This window comes from Thermobia domestica, chromosome 17 (assembly GCF_964235325.1).
Source record: "Thermobia domestica chromosome 17, izTheDome1.hap1.1, whole genome shotgun sequence".
NCBI classification, from domain to species: domain Eukaryota; kingdom Metazoa; phylum Arthropoda; class Insecta; order Zygentoma; family Lepismatidae; genus Thermobia; species Thermobia domestica.
Window position 1 is genome coordinate 170,962,526 of NC_137470.1, and position 17,409 is coordinate 170,979,934.

General features: G+C 35.1%; 1 protein-coding gene across 2 annotated transcripts in view; it reads right to left on the bottom strand.

The window, feature by feature from the left end:
• Nucleotides 1–17,409, bottom strand: part of LOC145674495 (uncharacterized) — a 115,624-nt gene that overhangs the window by 59,563 nt on the left and 38,652 nt on the right. For both annotated transcript variants that reach the window (XM_081744635.1, XM_081744636.1), the window contains exon 3: nt 13,261–14,976. In XM_081744635.1, the coding sequence (XP_081600761.1) occupies nt 13,261–14,732 (1,472 nt within the window). In that variant the 5' untranslated portion in view covers nt 14,733–14,976. The remainder of the gene's footprint in view (nt 1–13,260; nt 14,977–17,409) is intronic.

Below are 17,409 nucleotides of genomic sequence, written 5' to 3' on the forward strand. Positions count from 1 at the left end.
GTGAATTGTTAGAAACAAAAACTGGTAATTGTTCTTTAGGTCTCATGAATATATTCGCAAATTTGGATGGTCCATGTTGTTTTCTCTCTTCAGAGCAAAATTCATGACAATATCATAAGATTGAACTGTTCATCTAGAAGTCTGAACATAGATCAAAGCATTGGTAGATTTTTGTAATATGATTCATATGTTCTGATGTCATATTCACATATTTTACGTCTTCAAAGTTGATTTGAAAATTTAGGATTTGAAACCTGATAAGTAATAAGTAAAACAGATTGGTGTACAACAATAACAATTTTAAACACTGAACTTCATGGTTTGAAGACGTGACTCATACAGCCGTGTGCACCAACGAAGTTTAAACGAGCGTTCACTTAAACGCGTTCAACATTAAACTTTCCAGTTTAAACTTGGTTCCCGGACTTTTGTTGCACCATTGAAAATCGATGTTCAGTAAACCTCGTTTAAGTAAACTTCGGTCAATTTGTAAAATCGACTCTGATTGGTTGTCGTCTTTTGTCTCTAACCTTCGTTTAACAAAGTAACAAATGAAGAAAGCATACCGCGTGCCGGGGTTTTGGACTTTCGCGATTGTATGCATCTCGACTGAATACATGTAAGAATAATCTAATAAATTCCTCCTGTAATAAAATAAATGAGTGATACTTGGTGTTGCAATATTGGTAGTAGATTTTAGATTAGATTGTATAGCCTGTAGTTTTACTATACGGATCCATAGTATAAGTAGTAGTAGTAGGAAAGGGGTAGAAGTCCCGCAGGGGTTTGTTGGGTTTTGTTCTCGGTGCAGTTTAACTATACACAGATTATAAAATGTATAGAAAAAAAAATGGGCAAGTCTTTAATTTGCTCATTTTATGTCCAGAACAGAACCCATGGCTACGTACAGTAAAACTGCACGCTGTTCTCTACATAAAATGGTCAAATTAAAGACTTCTGCAATTTTTTCAGTATATTTCACAATCTGTGGATCCGTATAGTAAAACTGAACAAATATAATGTGGATTCCCAGTATTTTCGTTACTAATACATTTCACCCCAGGATACTGAAATTCGACACCACTAGAAAATAATAATAACTTCTGGAACCCACTGATGGGGAAAATTGATTCAACAGTTATACATATTTCATCGTGAAAATGTTATTCTAATGTCTTTTACATCCTTTTCCTTGTTGGCGTTTGTCTACAATCTCCAGTTAGCATAGATAAAGTTGAGGAGCGCTACCATTTATTCCTTCCACTTATGATCTAACGTCTTCTGCATTCTTACAAAGAAGGGTCACGCAGTGGCTCCGCTGAGATCCGAACGAGACAATTGTGTTTGCATTTGATATGTTATAATTAGACGAATCCCAAAGTTATACGTGCCACCGGGTGGAATGTTGTGAGTTACAACATATTTTGTAATATAAAAGCTACAAAGCTGGCAGAATAGTTTGAACCGAGTCATTTGTTCGGAAACAGTTGGGTAAATGGAAAACTCGGACAATACGTATCCCATCATTTTCAACGACAAACATTTTTGGGGTAAAAACTTTGTCCCAGGGTCCCCCGCAGGGTCCCAGACGGGGTCCAACTCAAAATTTTCAAATAGCAAGGGGGGTTAAGTGGCACATCATTTGAAAGCTGTTGTAAAATGAAAGAAAATGCAGCAAGTCTCGACTCTCTACAACAACCCTGTGCAAAATGGCGATGTGTCAAAGTGTAAACGAAAACTTAATTGAAAAGTCCATTGTCACCCCTATAAATCGGAAACGGTAAGACAAATGTGAAAACCGGAAAGGATGTGTGGCATTATTTTCAAAGTACAACGATTAAAGTGAAAACGTCTTGTCTCAGGGTCCCTACATGGTCCCAGGTGGGATCCAACTAAAAAGTTTCAAATGGCAAGAGAGGTAGGACATCGTTTGAAAGCTGTTGTTAAGTGAAAGAAGACGGAGCGCATCTCGACTTTCTACGACAACCCTGTCCAAAATTGCGGTGGGTCAAAATGTAAACAAAAGCTTAATTGAAAATCTATTGCCACCTTGAATCCAAGAGGGTCGCTTCAAACCTATGTTTTCATAGTAGAAATCTTATGTATTTAGAAATAATAGGAAGACTAAAGAACAATTGAATTTCGATTCACTTCAACTATTATTTCATTCGGTAACAACACATATATATTTTGTTCTTAATGCACGTTCCTCACGGTTCTCTGGACATTATTTACTTGATTATAACGAATATGCGATGAACACACAACTCTGATTTCCTACTCATGCTGCTAAACAAAAGTTGAATACCTTCGGGTATTTTTCTAATTTTGTCATACGTAGTTCATACAGAAAGAACTTGGTGCACCAGTAGGTCGGGGGCTCTATTGTACGTATTCGTGATGGTTACATTTGTATGTTATTCGTTGGTTTGATCGCAATACTTCAAGCAATACCAAATATACAAAAAAAAAAAAAAAAAAAATCATTTGCAAGATTGGCGAGTAGTACCAAACATGTGTAAGTCATTTCAGAACATCGAGCTGCGTCAAACTTTGTTGGTTTGGTCACAGTATTCCAAGAAATAACATATTTATATACAAACTCATTTTTCACGCTGGCAGCCACGTTGGATTACAGATTATATTCTTTGATATTTTGTGGATATCTACTATTAACCATAAACGTTCGCTTCTCCAACACCAGTGGTGTGAGCTGGATATGCGTTCGATACATAGTGCGGCATTTTGAACTCAGGATGTTGCGTTTTTGAACATTTTGCATATTTTAGTCACTTACTAATCAACATTAATGCCAAATTTGTTTTCGTAGCTTCAGCAGTTTGGTACGCTTATCCTTTCGATATAGGTTTGAAGCGGCCCTCTTGGATTCAATGTGGCAATAGATTTTCAATTAAGCTTTTGTTTACATTTTGACCCACCGCAATTTTGGACAGGGTTGTCGTAGAAAGTCGAGATGCGCTCCGTCTTCTTTCACTTAACAACAGCTTTCAAACGATGCCCTACCTCTCTTGCCATTTGAAACTTTTTAGTTGGACCCCACCTGGGACCATGTGGGGACCCTGGGACAAGAAGTTTTCACTTTAATCGTTGTACTTTGAAAATAATGCCACACATCCTTTCCTGTTTTCACATTTGTCTTACCGTTTCCGATTTATAGGGGGTGACCATGGACTTTTCAATTAAGTTTTCGTTTACACTTTGACACATCGCCATTTTGCACAGGGTTGTTGTAGAGAGTCGAGATTTGCTGCATTTTCTTTCATTTTACAACAGCTTTCAAATGATGTGCCACTTAACCCTTTTTGCCATTTGAAAATTTTGAGTTGGACCCCGTCTGGGACCCTGGGACAAAGTTTTTACCCCAAAAATGTTTGTCGTTGAAAATGATGGGATACGTGTTGGCCGAGTTTTCCACTTACTCAACCGTTTTTGAAGAAATGACTCGGTTCAAACTATTATGCCAGGTAAATTTTTTGTAGTTCTTACATTACAAAATATGTTGTAACTCACGATATTCCGCTCGGTGGCACGTATAACTTGGGAATTAATCTAGTTATAACATATCAAATGAAAACACAATTGTCTCGTTCGGATCTCAGCGGAGCCACTGAGTGACCCTTCCTTGTTAGTTTCTCCCCTGTCCACCAGCTGCATACACATTTATAATATGCTTGCAAACTTATATGTTATGTGCAAAAACCACGGAGTTTGTATTTATTCCGATTCCAAGCAGGGCACAATTTGAGGGATCGCTCGTGATTTTGTCCGAGAAAACAGACACATTAGCGGTGGTGATGTGTGCATGAGGAAAGAAAAGTGTGGAAAATATCAACCTCCTGTTTTCCGGTGCTATTTCTCAAAATACATTCGTTACACATGTAATATGTGATTATAGAAACAGCATTAAAATGTATGGTTCATAATTATACAATTATAATGGAAAACTAGTTTGTAGTGATCACCTACTACAGATTGATACGTATTTTTTACTCTGATTTGTTCATTACTCAAGCAGACGGTTCTACCAAATTTTGACACGTTCTTACATTTCCAGGTTAGGTTAGAGCTTTCTTTTAGCACAAAACGAAGAGCTCCATTACTACTTGCGGGTTGACTTCAGGATTGCTCAGTATTGTATAAGTAATGTGTGGACGTACAGCATAAAAACTACTGTGTATAAAACACGAACCGTCTTGTGCTACGTGGCCACCAAAAAGCACGAGTGCTATCTAACCGAGTTAGAGTAGGAGTGCAGTAGAGAGGCCCGAGCGACAGCGAGCGGTTGCGTCCATAGGGAGCAGGCGCGTCGACGACGGGGTATATGCATAAACAAGGACAGTGGAAGAGCACAATTACACATACAATAATTTCTTTATATTTCACGTCGTATTTTACTATTTGGTATTGGTAGAACCGTCTGCTCGAATGAACCCTTAATTTGCTTACACATACCCACCATCGCAAATTCGCCTGTTCCCTACAGACGCACCTCAACTGTAGCCCTCCAGCTTCACCTTGGCGTAAACCTTAATAGGTTCAAAAATAGCTTGTAACGAGCCGATTGCAAAGTTTGGTGCGTGGTTTTGATACGTGTGGCTTTCCTATATGCAGCTAAGTTTGTATGTGTCTTATACAATTGTACGCAATTGGTTGATACCACTCGAGGAGTGACTAGATATTAAGTTTTACGATGGTATTAACTGGATAATAAGTCTTACGCTGTTTGCATGGAATTTTGACAAGAAAATACTGTATTTATAGACATAGCTTTTATGCCCTCCTAAGGTTAACCTTTACTGGAAAATTGTTTAGAAAATACATTGTCGAAAATGCTATGAGCTGATTTTGTCAAAAAAACCGCACATTATATGTAGTTTATTTCTAGTGCGTTCTCTATTGTAAAGCTACAGCCTCGCAGGTTTTCTACGTACATATCCTCCTTATTTCTTTTTGCAAGTTAACAGACTTTACCTGGAAATTAAAAAAACTGTATTCCTGATCTACACCGTTTACTTTATTTTATTTTATTTATTTTATCCGAACACGAGAAATGTATTGTAATTTCATTAGTGGAAAAATAAAAAGACACTATTGCATGTCAAGGGACTGACCTGGATCAAAGAAGTTTAAACCCAAAAATTTGGCCGTTCAAGCTTAAACCAAGTTTATCCACCATTTGACCGAGACTTAGTCATGAACGTTGTTGGTGCAACAGACATTTACACTGATCTTGGTTGTGATCCTCGTTCAACAGTTGAACTTCGTTGGTGCACACGGCCGATAGTCTAAAGTCAACGACCAAAAGATAGCTTTGATGAAATCCGATTGGTTGATGCTTCTTCACACTTTAGATCTTCGTATTTGTAGTCGTAGCTCAAAGTCTATGATCATTATCAACTAAACGCAATTTTTATTTCATTAAAAAAAAAAATCAGTGAGTGCAAAAGTGTTTAAATAGACATCTTGGGCGGTATTCAGAGAGAATTCGTTAATCGACGGTTAGTCTCAGACTAGTTAGTAAGCATACTAACTCTTTACTAAGGAAAGTGCACGTTATTTTATTCAGAGTCTACTTTGAGTACAACTAAAATTATGATTTGGGTATGATTAACTTATATAAACCCAATGCATCGGGTGAGAAAAAAATGTGGCAACTACGGAAAAGTAGAGGACCGCATGTGTAGTCTGTAAAAATGAAAATATATGAAATACGAAATGTTGTGTCGCACGCTAAACCGTGGGTAAAAGATTAGCCTCTGCTCTAGATTAATTAGTCACATGTGATTAACTTCGTCAAATACTACGTCCTACTCAGAGACTCTGAATACAATTTTGATAACCATCCTTTAGTCAACCCCGTGGTATGACGTTAATCAGTCTTCAAAACGACTCTGCATAAGGCCCCTTAAATCTATACAAAATTGAAACTAAAGAGAAAATTTTTAAAAAATCAAAAAACTAAAATCAAACAAAACTTCAAGTTAAAAAAAAAATCAAACAAAATTTTCAAACTAATTTCAAAATTGAAAGTTTCAATCGAAAAATTTCAAAGTAATATTTTGAAAAAATATCCAAACAAAAAATTATGAACACATTTTCGAGAAAAATTGACAAACGAAATATTTTCTGCAATTACATAAAACTTAGTTTAAAATCACAATTACATTTTTAGCATAACAAATATTGTCTTGTAAAAATATTGTACGAAAAAAGTTTCACGGTCAACCATCAAACTCTATTTTTTTTCTAGCTATTCCATTAAAAAAAAAAAAAAGTTTTTATCTATACGACTACGAAAATGATTTTAGGCAATGAGTCACGACTGCAATCCTAAAATTCAAAGTGTGAAATTTGATTTATATCAACTGATTTTAGTAATAATTACCTCCCAAATTTCAAGTCTAATATTCGAATAAATGGCGCATATTGCTACAGGTAAGAGAGTACAAGGATACTTATCAGTTTTTATTTTTTCAAAATTTGAATTAAGACGAATAAAATTAATAACATTTAAGAAGATTTTAATCAAGCAAAGTATTTGAAAAATTCGTATCTATCAAATTTGGTTCTCATATTTTGGGAGGCGCCTTAAATCAAACCATTTGGAACTTGGTGTGTGAAAAAAAAAAAAGAGATTTAAACAAATTTTGAGCAATTAAAATATCTAAAACAAAAATTTTTCAAACTGCTTTTTCAAAGTCAGAGACTGTGATCAACCAATCAAAATGCATCAAAGGTATCTTTACAGTAATGACTTTACACTGATCCGTGACTGCAAATCCCTGAAAGTTCTAGTTGTGGAATTGTTTATGCATATCAACAGGTTTCAGTAATTACCTAACAGGTTTCAACTGCAAAATTATGGAAGTCAGAGGCAAGAGTTAACGAATCAGATTTTTTCAAAGATAACTTTATCTAATGACTTCGCATTACGTATGAATCAAAGGTTACAAACACTAAGCATCGTATCATAGAGGATAAATTAGGTCACAATCCTCTGAAATTTGAATTTTTCGCGATTTTTTTATATAGATGGAAGGTGACAACATGGATCACCCAAATTTAAAGAAGGATATATTTTAGTCCAAGAAAATATCTAACAATTTCCAAAATTTAAGATAAAACGGGCCTTATGAAAGAAATAACCCATGTATCCATCCATATAACCATACAACAAAATAATCAATGAGGACAAATTAGGTTAATGTACTACCACGTAGCAGTACTTGTAATTTTTCAATCATTTATCCACGGAAGAAAACAAGCAGGTCCACTCAAGTTCACAGAATTGTATATCCAAGTCCCGGAGAACGTTCACCGATATTTATTTTTTGACAATTCCTAATTTAAGGGATGGGCCAATGCACCAGTTCCAAAATTTGAAAGGGAAGCATCAATATACAGTAAAACCTGTCAACTTGGCCACCTGCTCGACTTGAACGTGCATTTTCCCCATAAGATATTCGTTACTTATTACTCTGCAAGCTGCCACCTGTCTATCTTGGAAGTTGGCTTCATTGTTTCAATGTTTACCCTATGATGATGATGATAAATTTACTTGCGTATCTTGGCCACGCAAAATACCGTTTTATTATTTTTCTTAACCTTTTCGTATTCCCATATGACAGGCATATGTTCTGTATTTGTGACTGGAGATAAAGAAGCATGGATTCCTACGACTTGTTCTTGGAGGTCAATGGCCAGAACACTACACTGATAAAGGGGTGAATGAAGATGTGAATAAGAAAAAGCATGTACAGGAATTCAGGAAAGGGTTGTATGTATTTGTTCACCTTGTCTGTTTTGGTAAAACTATTAGCTATATCGGCTCCTTTCATCACTGGGGAGCTTCAGTAATTCTGGAAAATTATCAAGGTTAAAGCTAACCATCTCAATTGTTAACTATTGGCACCTGACGACTTATCGAAAGGTAGCGGAGGTTTTGAGATATGAATTCCCTTAAGATTTTCTCAAAACCTCTTTTGCTCCGAGGGAAACGCTTGTAGCTCATTTCAATGAACTGCGTACATACGTTTCCATTTCATGGTTGGTTGTGTTATTACGTTTTCAATCCGAATAATTCAGTGTACCTGACTAGTTTTGGGAAAAAGGAAGGTATGCACATGCATTATACATACTGTGGTAATTTTTCCTACTACTGTATATTGTTATGGTTATTCTATATACATTATTTAAAAGTAGCTGTCGTGCCTTTGCTTATTAAAATTTTATAATCAAGTAATACTAGAAATCCTATTCTAAAAATACACCAATCACACTTATTTTCTGCTAAGTTGGCCACTTTTTAATGGAACCGATGGTGGCCAACATAGACTGGTTTCACTGTACCCGTGTCTTATGAAAGAGTCTGGACCTTTGTACTTACCCATATAACATTTCATGCAGTAAAGAATCATCAAAAGGAGAAATTAAATAAAAGACTCAGAAATTAGAATCCTATGTACAAGCAGCGCCAACCAAAGTTTGTGTTTTGACAAGTCACAAAGTAAAGGGGTAGTCCTTATATACCCCTTCCAAATTTTAAGCGGGATGAACGAATGTACCCATGTCCTATAATAGAAAATGGACTCCTCTATTATACTATATCATGTGTGGTAAAGCCTAATCAATGGGAATAAAATAGGTCAAAACTATCCAAAATTTGAATGTTTACCAATAAAAGGGAAAGAGATGGACCAACCAAACTTACGGACGTACATACCCTCATCGTATAATACTTAATTATTAAGTTGGGCAATTTCAAACTTTAAGGGGGTTGGTCTTATTCACCCCTCCTAAAATTTGGAGGGTGAGTCAAGATAATCATGCCAAAATCAAAAGTGTGTCGACTCCCATCTTGTCATATACATAATCTGGTCACGTGATGTCTCTGCTAATCAGAGCAGACTTTTCCAAAATCACGCACCTACTACTACGCACTAGGCAAGGAATTATTTAAATAGATTATTATTCTTTTCTTTAATAACATTCTTGACTTCAATATTTAACCAAAATAATGATATAACCACTACCTACAATGTGAAAAGATTTCGTACTTTTAGCCCATAAATACAATACTTTTTTTTTTTAACCTAATCTAAACCACCAAGGGAAGAATGCATGAGATAACGAAACGGGGATAAAACAAAGCTGTCCACAGGACTTCCCCAACTACCCTCATCAACAGATACATACACTCTGCTGTGTAACCGTCGTGGAAGTTTTAAAATATATGACATGAAACTGAAGCTTCCGCCCAGTTTAAACTACGTCAAGTCATTCGATTTCTCCAGGCGCTGCTCTTGAATTTACAGGGAACTCAGTGTAGTTCAGAAATCCTAATCTACGCTTTTCGCGAACAACATGGTTCACGAGTTAAGGTCGCCTGGCACCATGGATTTCCACACTTCGTCGGGAAGCCCTTTTTAAACTCTCTTCAACAACAGCGGTCATAAAGATTACTTAAAAAGTTGGCGCCGTAATTCTTTCAACAATGAATTGCGATTGAATTATGTTCTTTCGGCTGGAGAAATTGAGTTAACATCCCGTTCAGCAGCGAGGCTATATGCGACGTAGACCTACTGATTACCGTGGAATCCAACCATATGAGCTCCCGCCAGGAATCGAACCTAGGTCTCTCACGCCAAAGGCCCGTACGCTAACCGCTTAGCCACGAAGAAGCTCTGGCTGGAGAAATAGAATTACATCATTTGGTGGGAAATTCAACCGCACTCAATACGTTTCCACTCTTGTTACTCCACAGTGATTGAACGACAGGCTATGCCTTTCGGAGCGATGGTTGAGCAATGTCCAATGAACAGGTTTCTCTTATTCCCGTTTCGTCATCTTACATGGATCTTCCCTGTCGGCTTAGCGGAGGCTGAGAAAAAAACAAACTAATTCTCCCATAATTCTTTCCATCCAATAATTTCTCAAAGTGACTAGTTAATTCCATTATTATTATTATTATTCTGTGCTCAACATATTTCTCTTACAAATTTATCTGTTTAATTTTGTTCACAGAACAAATTTCACGCCTTCAATGCCTTGAAAATATTACGCGCTATTTTATAGTGTACACTTAATGCGCTGGCAATATCTTATTGCTTACAAGCAACAGATTAATCGGTTAATAAAAAAGAAAGAAAGAAAAAACTTTCTGTTGTGTGTTGCCACTTGCATATTTCAACAAATCAGATAAAATAAGTATTATAAAATAATAAATACGGATTTCTTTTTTACTACAATGTCAGGATAGTAAAAGTTGAATGTACTTAACATTAAGAACAATGGACTCATCTTTGTATCGTAGGTTTTTCCTTGTATATGCACTATGTAACATAAATATTTACGAAGGCTGTGCGACCTTGTTCTCGATCAGTTCCATCTGTTTTGCTGCAAACATGCTAATTCCATATTCGTTGGCGTGGCATATTGTACTGCCGTACAAAAGAAAAATGTGACCTCCAAGTATTTCGAAACAACGGTGTTTTGTATGTTCAATTGTAAATTTCTGATTCTGATATTTTGATATATGTAAAACTAAAATTTCCACACATTTTCTCCTATATGACTCTTCATTCGCATACAAAAGTATATATTTAAAACATATCTAATTACGTACGCGTTTATCTTCTCTAATAATGAACTAAACTATAATTTCTATTGCTATTTCCGAAACTCAGCAGCAGAAGAACAGAAGACTAAAAAAATAGTATGTAAATAACAGTGGCCATATCGAAGTTATAATAATGTTCAAAATCACTTCGAGTATTGAACCTGTGAAGAATATGTACTGTGTGAAAAATAATTATTTGTATTTCTTTTGATTGAAGATAATAATGTCCCACTTGTGACTTCAGTTCCCACTGTCTAAAGTAAGTTTATGATTTTCGGTCCTAATAAAAACGATTCAAAACGTTTCGAGCAAAGCAGACAGAGCTAATTGAGAACTAGTGAGTTTCGTTTTACAATGTGGAACTACAGTAGACCAACAAACTACGAAATTCATTACTCAAACTTGTAGCACTACATCTACAATTACTTCAATAGGAGAATAACATCAAAAATGGAACCAATTCCTCGGACGTTGAATCCATGTCAAAAACCACTATTTCTGACTGCTTTTCCTCTGCAGAGATTAGAATTGAAATCTGAAGTGTTAATCACGTGTATCACCTTCAGTTGCAATAGAAGAGTAAAATCACAGGTGAAACATATTCTTGTGGTACTGAATCCATTGCAAAAAAAACTTTGGCGCTATCTATTTCCTTTTAACAGATAATACTAGCTGAATCTGTGCTGTCTACTCAGCGCACCGTTCTGTTATGACCATGAATCTCCTCACTGTGCATGTCTCCTTACTCACACAAGTAAAGGATAGGAGACTCACAAAGGAAGTGAACTGCTATGTATAGATGTTGGAGTGAGTTTGTAGCAAATTTGTAGAAGTAATATAAAGTGGAAATATTTTTTCTAATAAATCCATATCCGTCCGAGTACGCCTCATTCTTCTCTTGAGGCCTTTCAAGTTGCCAGCATGAATAGGTTTTGCCATTCAGATTTAAGCAAAGCGCCTGCAATGTCCGTCAACTCACCATACGTAACTTCTCTACTGGTTGCCTAACATCGTAGTTTTGGCCTGCAACAATGTTAATCTCATGGGCTCAAAACGGCCCATAAAATGTTTAATAGAACAATAACGACAAGGTTTTTGAAAATTTGAATGATAACTGGACAATCTACACAAAATTTGGAATTGATCAGTAAAAACGGAACGTTTCTAGCACTTGTAGTTTTCGACATCTCATTGTAGAAAGAATCGGAGACAAACATATAAACCTATCATTTTACTATATAGACTAGCTGAACCTGTGCTCTCTACACAGCGCATCATTCACACATCAGCATGAATCTCCTTGTCATTCCTCACATCTGTACATGTCCCTTTACAGACACAAATGAAAGACGTCTTGATAAAAATCGGCAAGGGGTACCATAAAGAGATTTTTTCGATTTTTTTTTTTTTTTCAATATCTCGACCGTTTGCAAGATTTGAGCCTACTTTAGGTTGGAGTGTCTAATTCATGTATGATCAGTGTTTTCTTTCCTCTTGTATGCGATATGTAATAAGCAAATATATTACATACATATTTAATTATAATGTCTGTGATATATGGTGTTCATTGGACAAATCACTCCAAACAATAAAGATACATCTTAGACTGGAGAAATGGTTATCCTTCGTTTTTCATTACCATTGGCCATGAAATAAATGCCTGAGATACACAACTCCTATACACAACTATGTTGTGTTGAAATGTATAACTCATAGGATGTGTTGCTTTACTTTTTTAAAATTTTAAAACTTCCAGTGCACCCCTAAAAAAATGAAACAGAGAAATAACGGACCAGTTTTCTTAAATATTCAATTAGAACTGGACAATCTACACAAATTTGAAATCGACCAGTGAAAACGGCACGCTTCTAGCACTTGTAGTTTTCGAGATCTCATTGTCAAAAGGATTCGAGACAAACATACAAACTTTTCTTTGAAAACAAACATAAACCTAGCATTGTAATATATAGATGATCAGTACTGTAAGAGGAAATCGTTGATTTTCAGCACTTCTGGTTTTATCAGATACATAAAATGCAGAGATAGTTATTCTTGGGACGATCAATCTGTGTCAAAAACCTGCTTTTCGATATCTCTTATAGTTTTTCCTCTGTTGAAAGAAGTATTGAAACCGGAAGTACAACAAAATTTTTACCACTTTCAATCTTTGTCAACTATTGCGGGTAGTAGTAGTATTCTGAATCGTTGAATCGACTGAAAAGGAAAACTCTTCTCGTTATCTGTTATCATCTATCGGAGACTAATTTTGAAACCGGAAAGTTTATTTCTACCACTTCCAGTTTGAGTGGATTGTTAATGGGGAAGATGGAACAGAGTGGACGAACTGACTCCAGGAAACCGCTCTACTGTTTTTGTTCTGATACCTGGCGATAGACAGATGGACAGAGTTTCGACACTTATGCATAGCATAGTTTGGAAGTTAAGGTTTCTGAGCTGACAAAAATATTAATATACCTAATGCCCAGACAAGAAAGAAAGTAGCTGCTTTCATATAGTATGTACCTTATAGCATCTATTAGTAATTATGCACTTACAATCATTTCAATGTAGAATAAACTATGATTAGTGATTACAAATAAAATATTTGGAGACAAACTTACTCATCATCCTGCAAAGTGCTTGAGTTATCATTTGAAGTTCCTCTTCTCTCTGGTTCACTGAGAGTTTTAACTGAACGCATTAAGCTAGAATGTTTAGTATCAATGTGATGTTTTGTTCTCGAAAACTGGTATTTCATCTTAAAATGTTTATTTTTTAAACAATCTTCTAAAAGTACACGGGCATTCAAATTCATACCAATAAACTTTTGCTTATTTTTGAACTCCCCATCACTTGAAGTACCATAACATTCATTGTAGAGTACCTTATTATTTTTGGCTTTGTTAGTTTCGGAGACACTATCATAGCTGTTATGGAACTTACTTGAATAATAGTAATCAACTGTTTCTCTCAAGTATTCTGAAGGAAGTTTTAGTCTTTCAATAGCCACTCTAAGGCACTTTCCAGTATTAATATTATTCCCAATTTTATTATCATGGAAAACATCAGTCGGTTTTACATCATATTCTTCCGTGTCATACATAGCTCCGGTATTTACGACTTTGACATCGATATGCGTTTCATTCTGTACAAATAACGGACTATGCAATTCATTTCTATAATCTACATTACCTATTCCTTCCAAGTCTGATGTTGAAATATGATCCGCCTTGTTTCTAGTATCGCATTTTTTATCATCTGTACCGTGAAATCTCTGGTCTCTTTCCCCTTTCCCAATGAAGTTAAGAGACCCACTGCCTACATCACATTTATTCATTTGTTCTAAGGTATTGCAAGAATAGTAGTCTTTAACTAAATTACATTCATCTTCCACTTTATTACTATTCACCATAAGCAAAGAATTTCTCTGTAGATTTCTGTATTTTTCTGAAGATGGTATTTCTTCTAAATCTAATGTTTCTTTTTCATTACAAAAATTTGTACAATCTTTCTCACGTTTAAAATATTCTTCACGAGAATTTGCTTCCTTTTTGTCCTTTTGATCAGATCTAAGTAATTCATTTTTTTTGTAACACAATGCAAATGGTTTCTCGCTAGGTAGTTCTACTGTCATTTTATCGTTCGGTTGACATTTTGAGCTTTGTATTTCTCCTTGTAATTCCAAAGACAATTTCTTCCCTGATAAGTCATAATTTTCACACACTTCTGGTTGCAAAATAGATTTACAATATACTTCGTCGTTTTTGTTCTTGGGAGAACTGCTACTCCCATTGTCATTACAAGGATTAAGGTTACACTGTATCATTGACATTTCATTTTCAAAAACAGTGTCTTTTGAATTTCTTACAGGTAATGTTGTATCGCTACAACAAGATGTATTTTCTTCCTGCACTATTGACAGTTTTCTTTCAAACTCTTTCAAAGTAGTCCACTTGTGTGATACATCAGTATCACATACTGCAATGCCATCATCTACCGTTGACACTGTTTCAGCAACACTAGTTTCGAAACTGATAACTGGTATTGACATATTAGTAACAAAAGACTTGTTATTTTCCTGTAGTTCCGACATCCTTCTTTCATAAACAGTAACTTCTGAATTGATAACTGACAAATGTAATGTTGAATAATTTATAAGTATTGGTCTTGTTAAAGATTTGATTACTGTATTGACTTTAAATTAATTTTAATTGACTTATAAAGCGTCCGGAACACAGCAACATTATTTGAAAAGAAAATAAAGTTTCTTCATTTTCTGATGCAGTGTTCATAGTCACCAAAAAAGAGTACTGTATTCTGCTTTCCCGCGTATGATACTAAAAGAAAGAAAAAGATCCAATTAATATACATTTTAAAAGTGGAAGATATCTTAATTGCAAGTTCCAATCATGAAATTCATATAGAAGAGAAACAATATATCAACAATATGTTGAAACAAAACTACAAAAATAAAACAGATGTAAATATTTAAACTAAATTACAGAGACATTACATGTCGCACCTTATTTGGTGAACAGTTCATCTTGGCATTTTTTCTTATCTTATACATGATTCAGTGGAGAGAAGAACTATGACTACTACTACTACTAATATTAGTATTAAATAAGAAAGTTTGCTTTTAATATGCTTTAGGAGTCCATAGTCAGAAAAAAAAGTTATCATTTATATTCCTTTTCTCTGCTGTCATTTCTTCAGGCACAGACAATTCCAGAAATTGGAGTTCCTAGTTCCTTACTGTAAAATTTACTCCTAGCTGAAATAAATGTTTAGAAAACAAAATTAGGGATCAATTCCACACTGCCCCTGAGTTTAAATGAGACAACTTCATGCTATACACCAACACATGCGGGAATCTGAATTATATAAAATAGTGTGTGTTCCTTTAGCAATTAATTGTTTCAGAAGAATCGCGGAATAATAGCCGATAAGGTATTCATGTATTTACTGATGGCTCGGGATTGATCGACGGTGGGGATGGGAATTTTTTATCCTCTTACATTTGTTCTGATTCCGCTTACGGGCTCACCAGACTGTCTGAAATGGGTATTTGCTGAAATCTGAGGGACTAAGGCGGCAATCCTGAATATATCTTGTCTACAAAGTGTGAAACTTTACCTCCACCTTGTCTTTGGTTCACCTAGGATCTGTTTCGAACTGGGGTACTCTACTTCCTTCATTTATTGTTTTGAAGCAAAAATGGTTCCTTTCAAAAAAATTCAAAGAAATATTATAAATTAAACTCTAAATAAGTAGTCGGTAGTGAAAACAAACTGTTTGAGAGCAGCTCAGTTTCTTCACAAATACCACAAACAAACAAGTTTACCAACGCAATTAAAGTTGCTGGAACAGAGCTGTCATTAAGAATATATTGTACACGTCTGTTCACAAAACTCTAGACTGCTTTGCAGAAACTAAATCCAAAAAATTGAACTTAGACTCTTAGGTGTCTCGGATCTGCTTACAGGGAAAATTATTTTTCATCTATTCTGCCATAGAGTAACATGCTTATTCTTAAAAGATCAAAAGACTTTTTGCACGTTGTCGCCAAGTAAACGTGTAGTTCGTATATAGAATACAATGATAAAAAACACAAAAGGAAATATCTTTATATAATAGATCGATAGATAAAAGTCGAAACCTGGCATACTGAATAGTACGTGATGACTCAAGCTTGTAGGCGACCGGATCACCAAGGAAAATAAGATACACAGACGGTGCACTTCCGAAATCATGCTTTCGTGGTTTGATGGTTAGCGTCACTGCCTTTTCGGAAATACTGGGGTTCTCTTCAACCTTTACATGGGCTCGAATCTATCTACCAAAAGCTTAAGTAAAGACTTATTGCAAAGAACATTCATGTATCATGTATGGATGTAAGAAAATTATAAATACATCACAGCTAAATAACATAGAATATGAAGATATAACTACATATTAAAACAAATCATAAATCTTTCTGTTCGTATCTAATGTGAACGTGGTCCAAGGTTCGATTCCCGGTAGGAAAGCACAAAGAAATTAATATCACAATTATTACTTTCATTAATCGTCTGTCTTCTTTACCCTAAAGGGCATAATCATATGGTGTTAAAGAAAAAAAACTCGTGTTTTAAAAAATATCTAATGTTCATTTACTTATGAACATAATTTGATACAGAACTAAACGCCAGTTTACGCTCGAATATCTAACTAATCTATGGGATAGTAACAAATGCAATACTTACAAAACAATATCTAAAGTATTAACAAGAATGAATGACAATACTGAACTAGAATTTATCCACCGGAATGACGTCATAGTGCATGCAGCTTCAGAATTAAATATATCTACCGGTACATTTAACATTTTATTGTATAACTTAGGAAGCCTGTAGAACAGATAACGTTCAACTATTAATAGTAAGGAAATGTCGGATGTTTTAAAATTCAAACAGCCCCATTTCAAAAGAAAACAAAATTTGTAGAAATCCTTAGGGGGATTAAGAAACACTTTTCATTTCAAAAATCTATGAGTATGCCAAGTTTTGAATTTATTCCAATTTGAGGTACGTCATCTTTTAAACTTTTCATTAAAAAGTAATCTTCATTTGATTAACGGCAAACTTTTCTTCTTCATTTAGACACCCTGAAAACTGAGATTATTCACTATTGGCAATTTTTGTGTGGGTTAATTCCGGGAGGCTACAATGTCAAATTTCATTATTAAGTGGCTAGTAATTATGGCGTGAAGAAGGTGTCCCATTTAAACA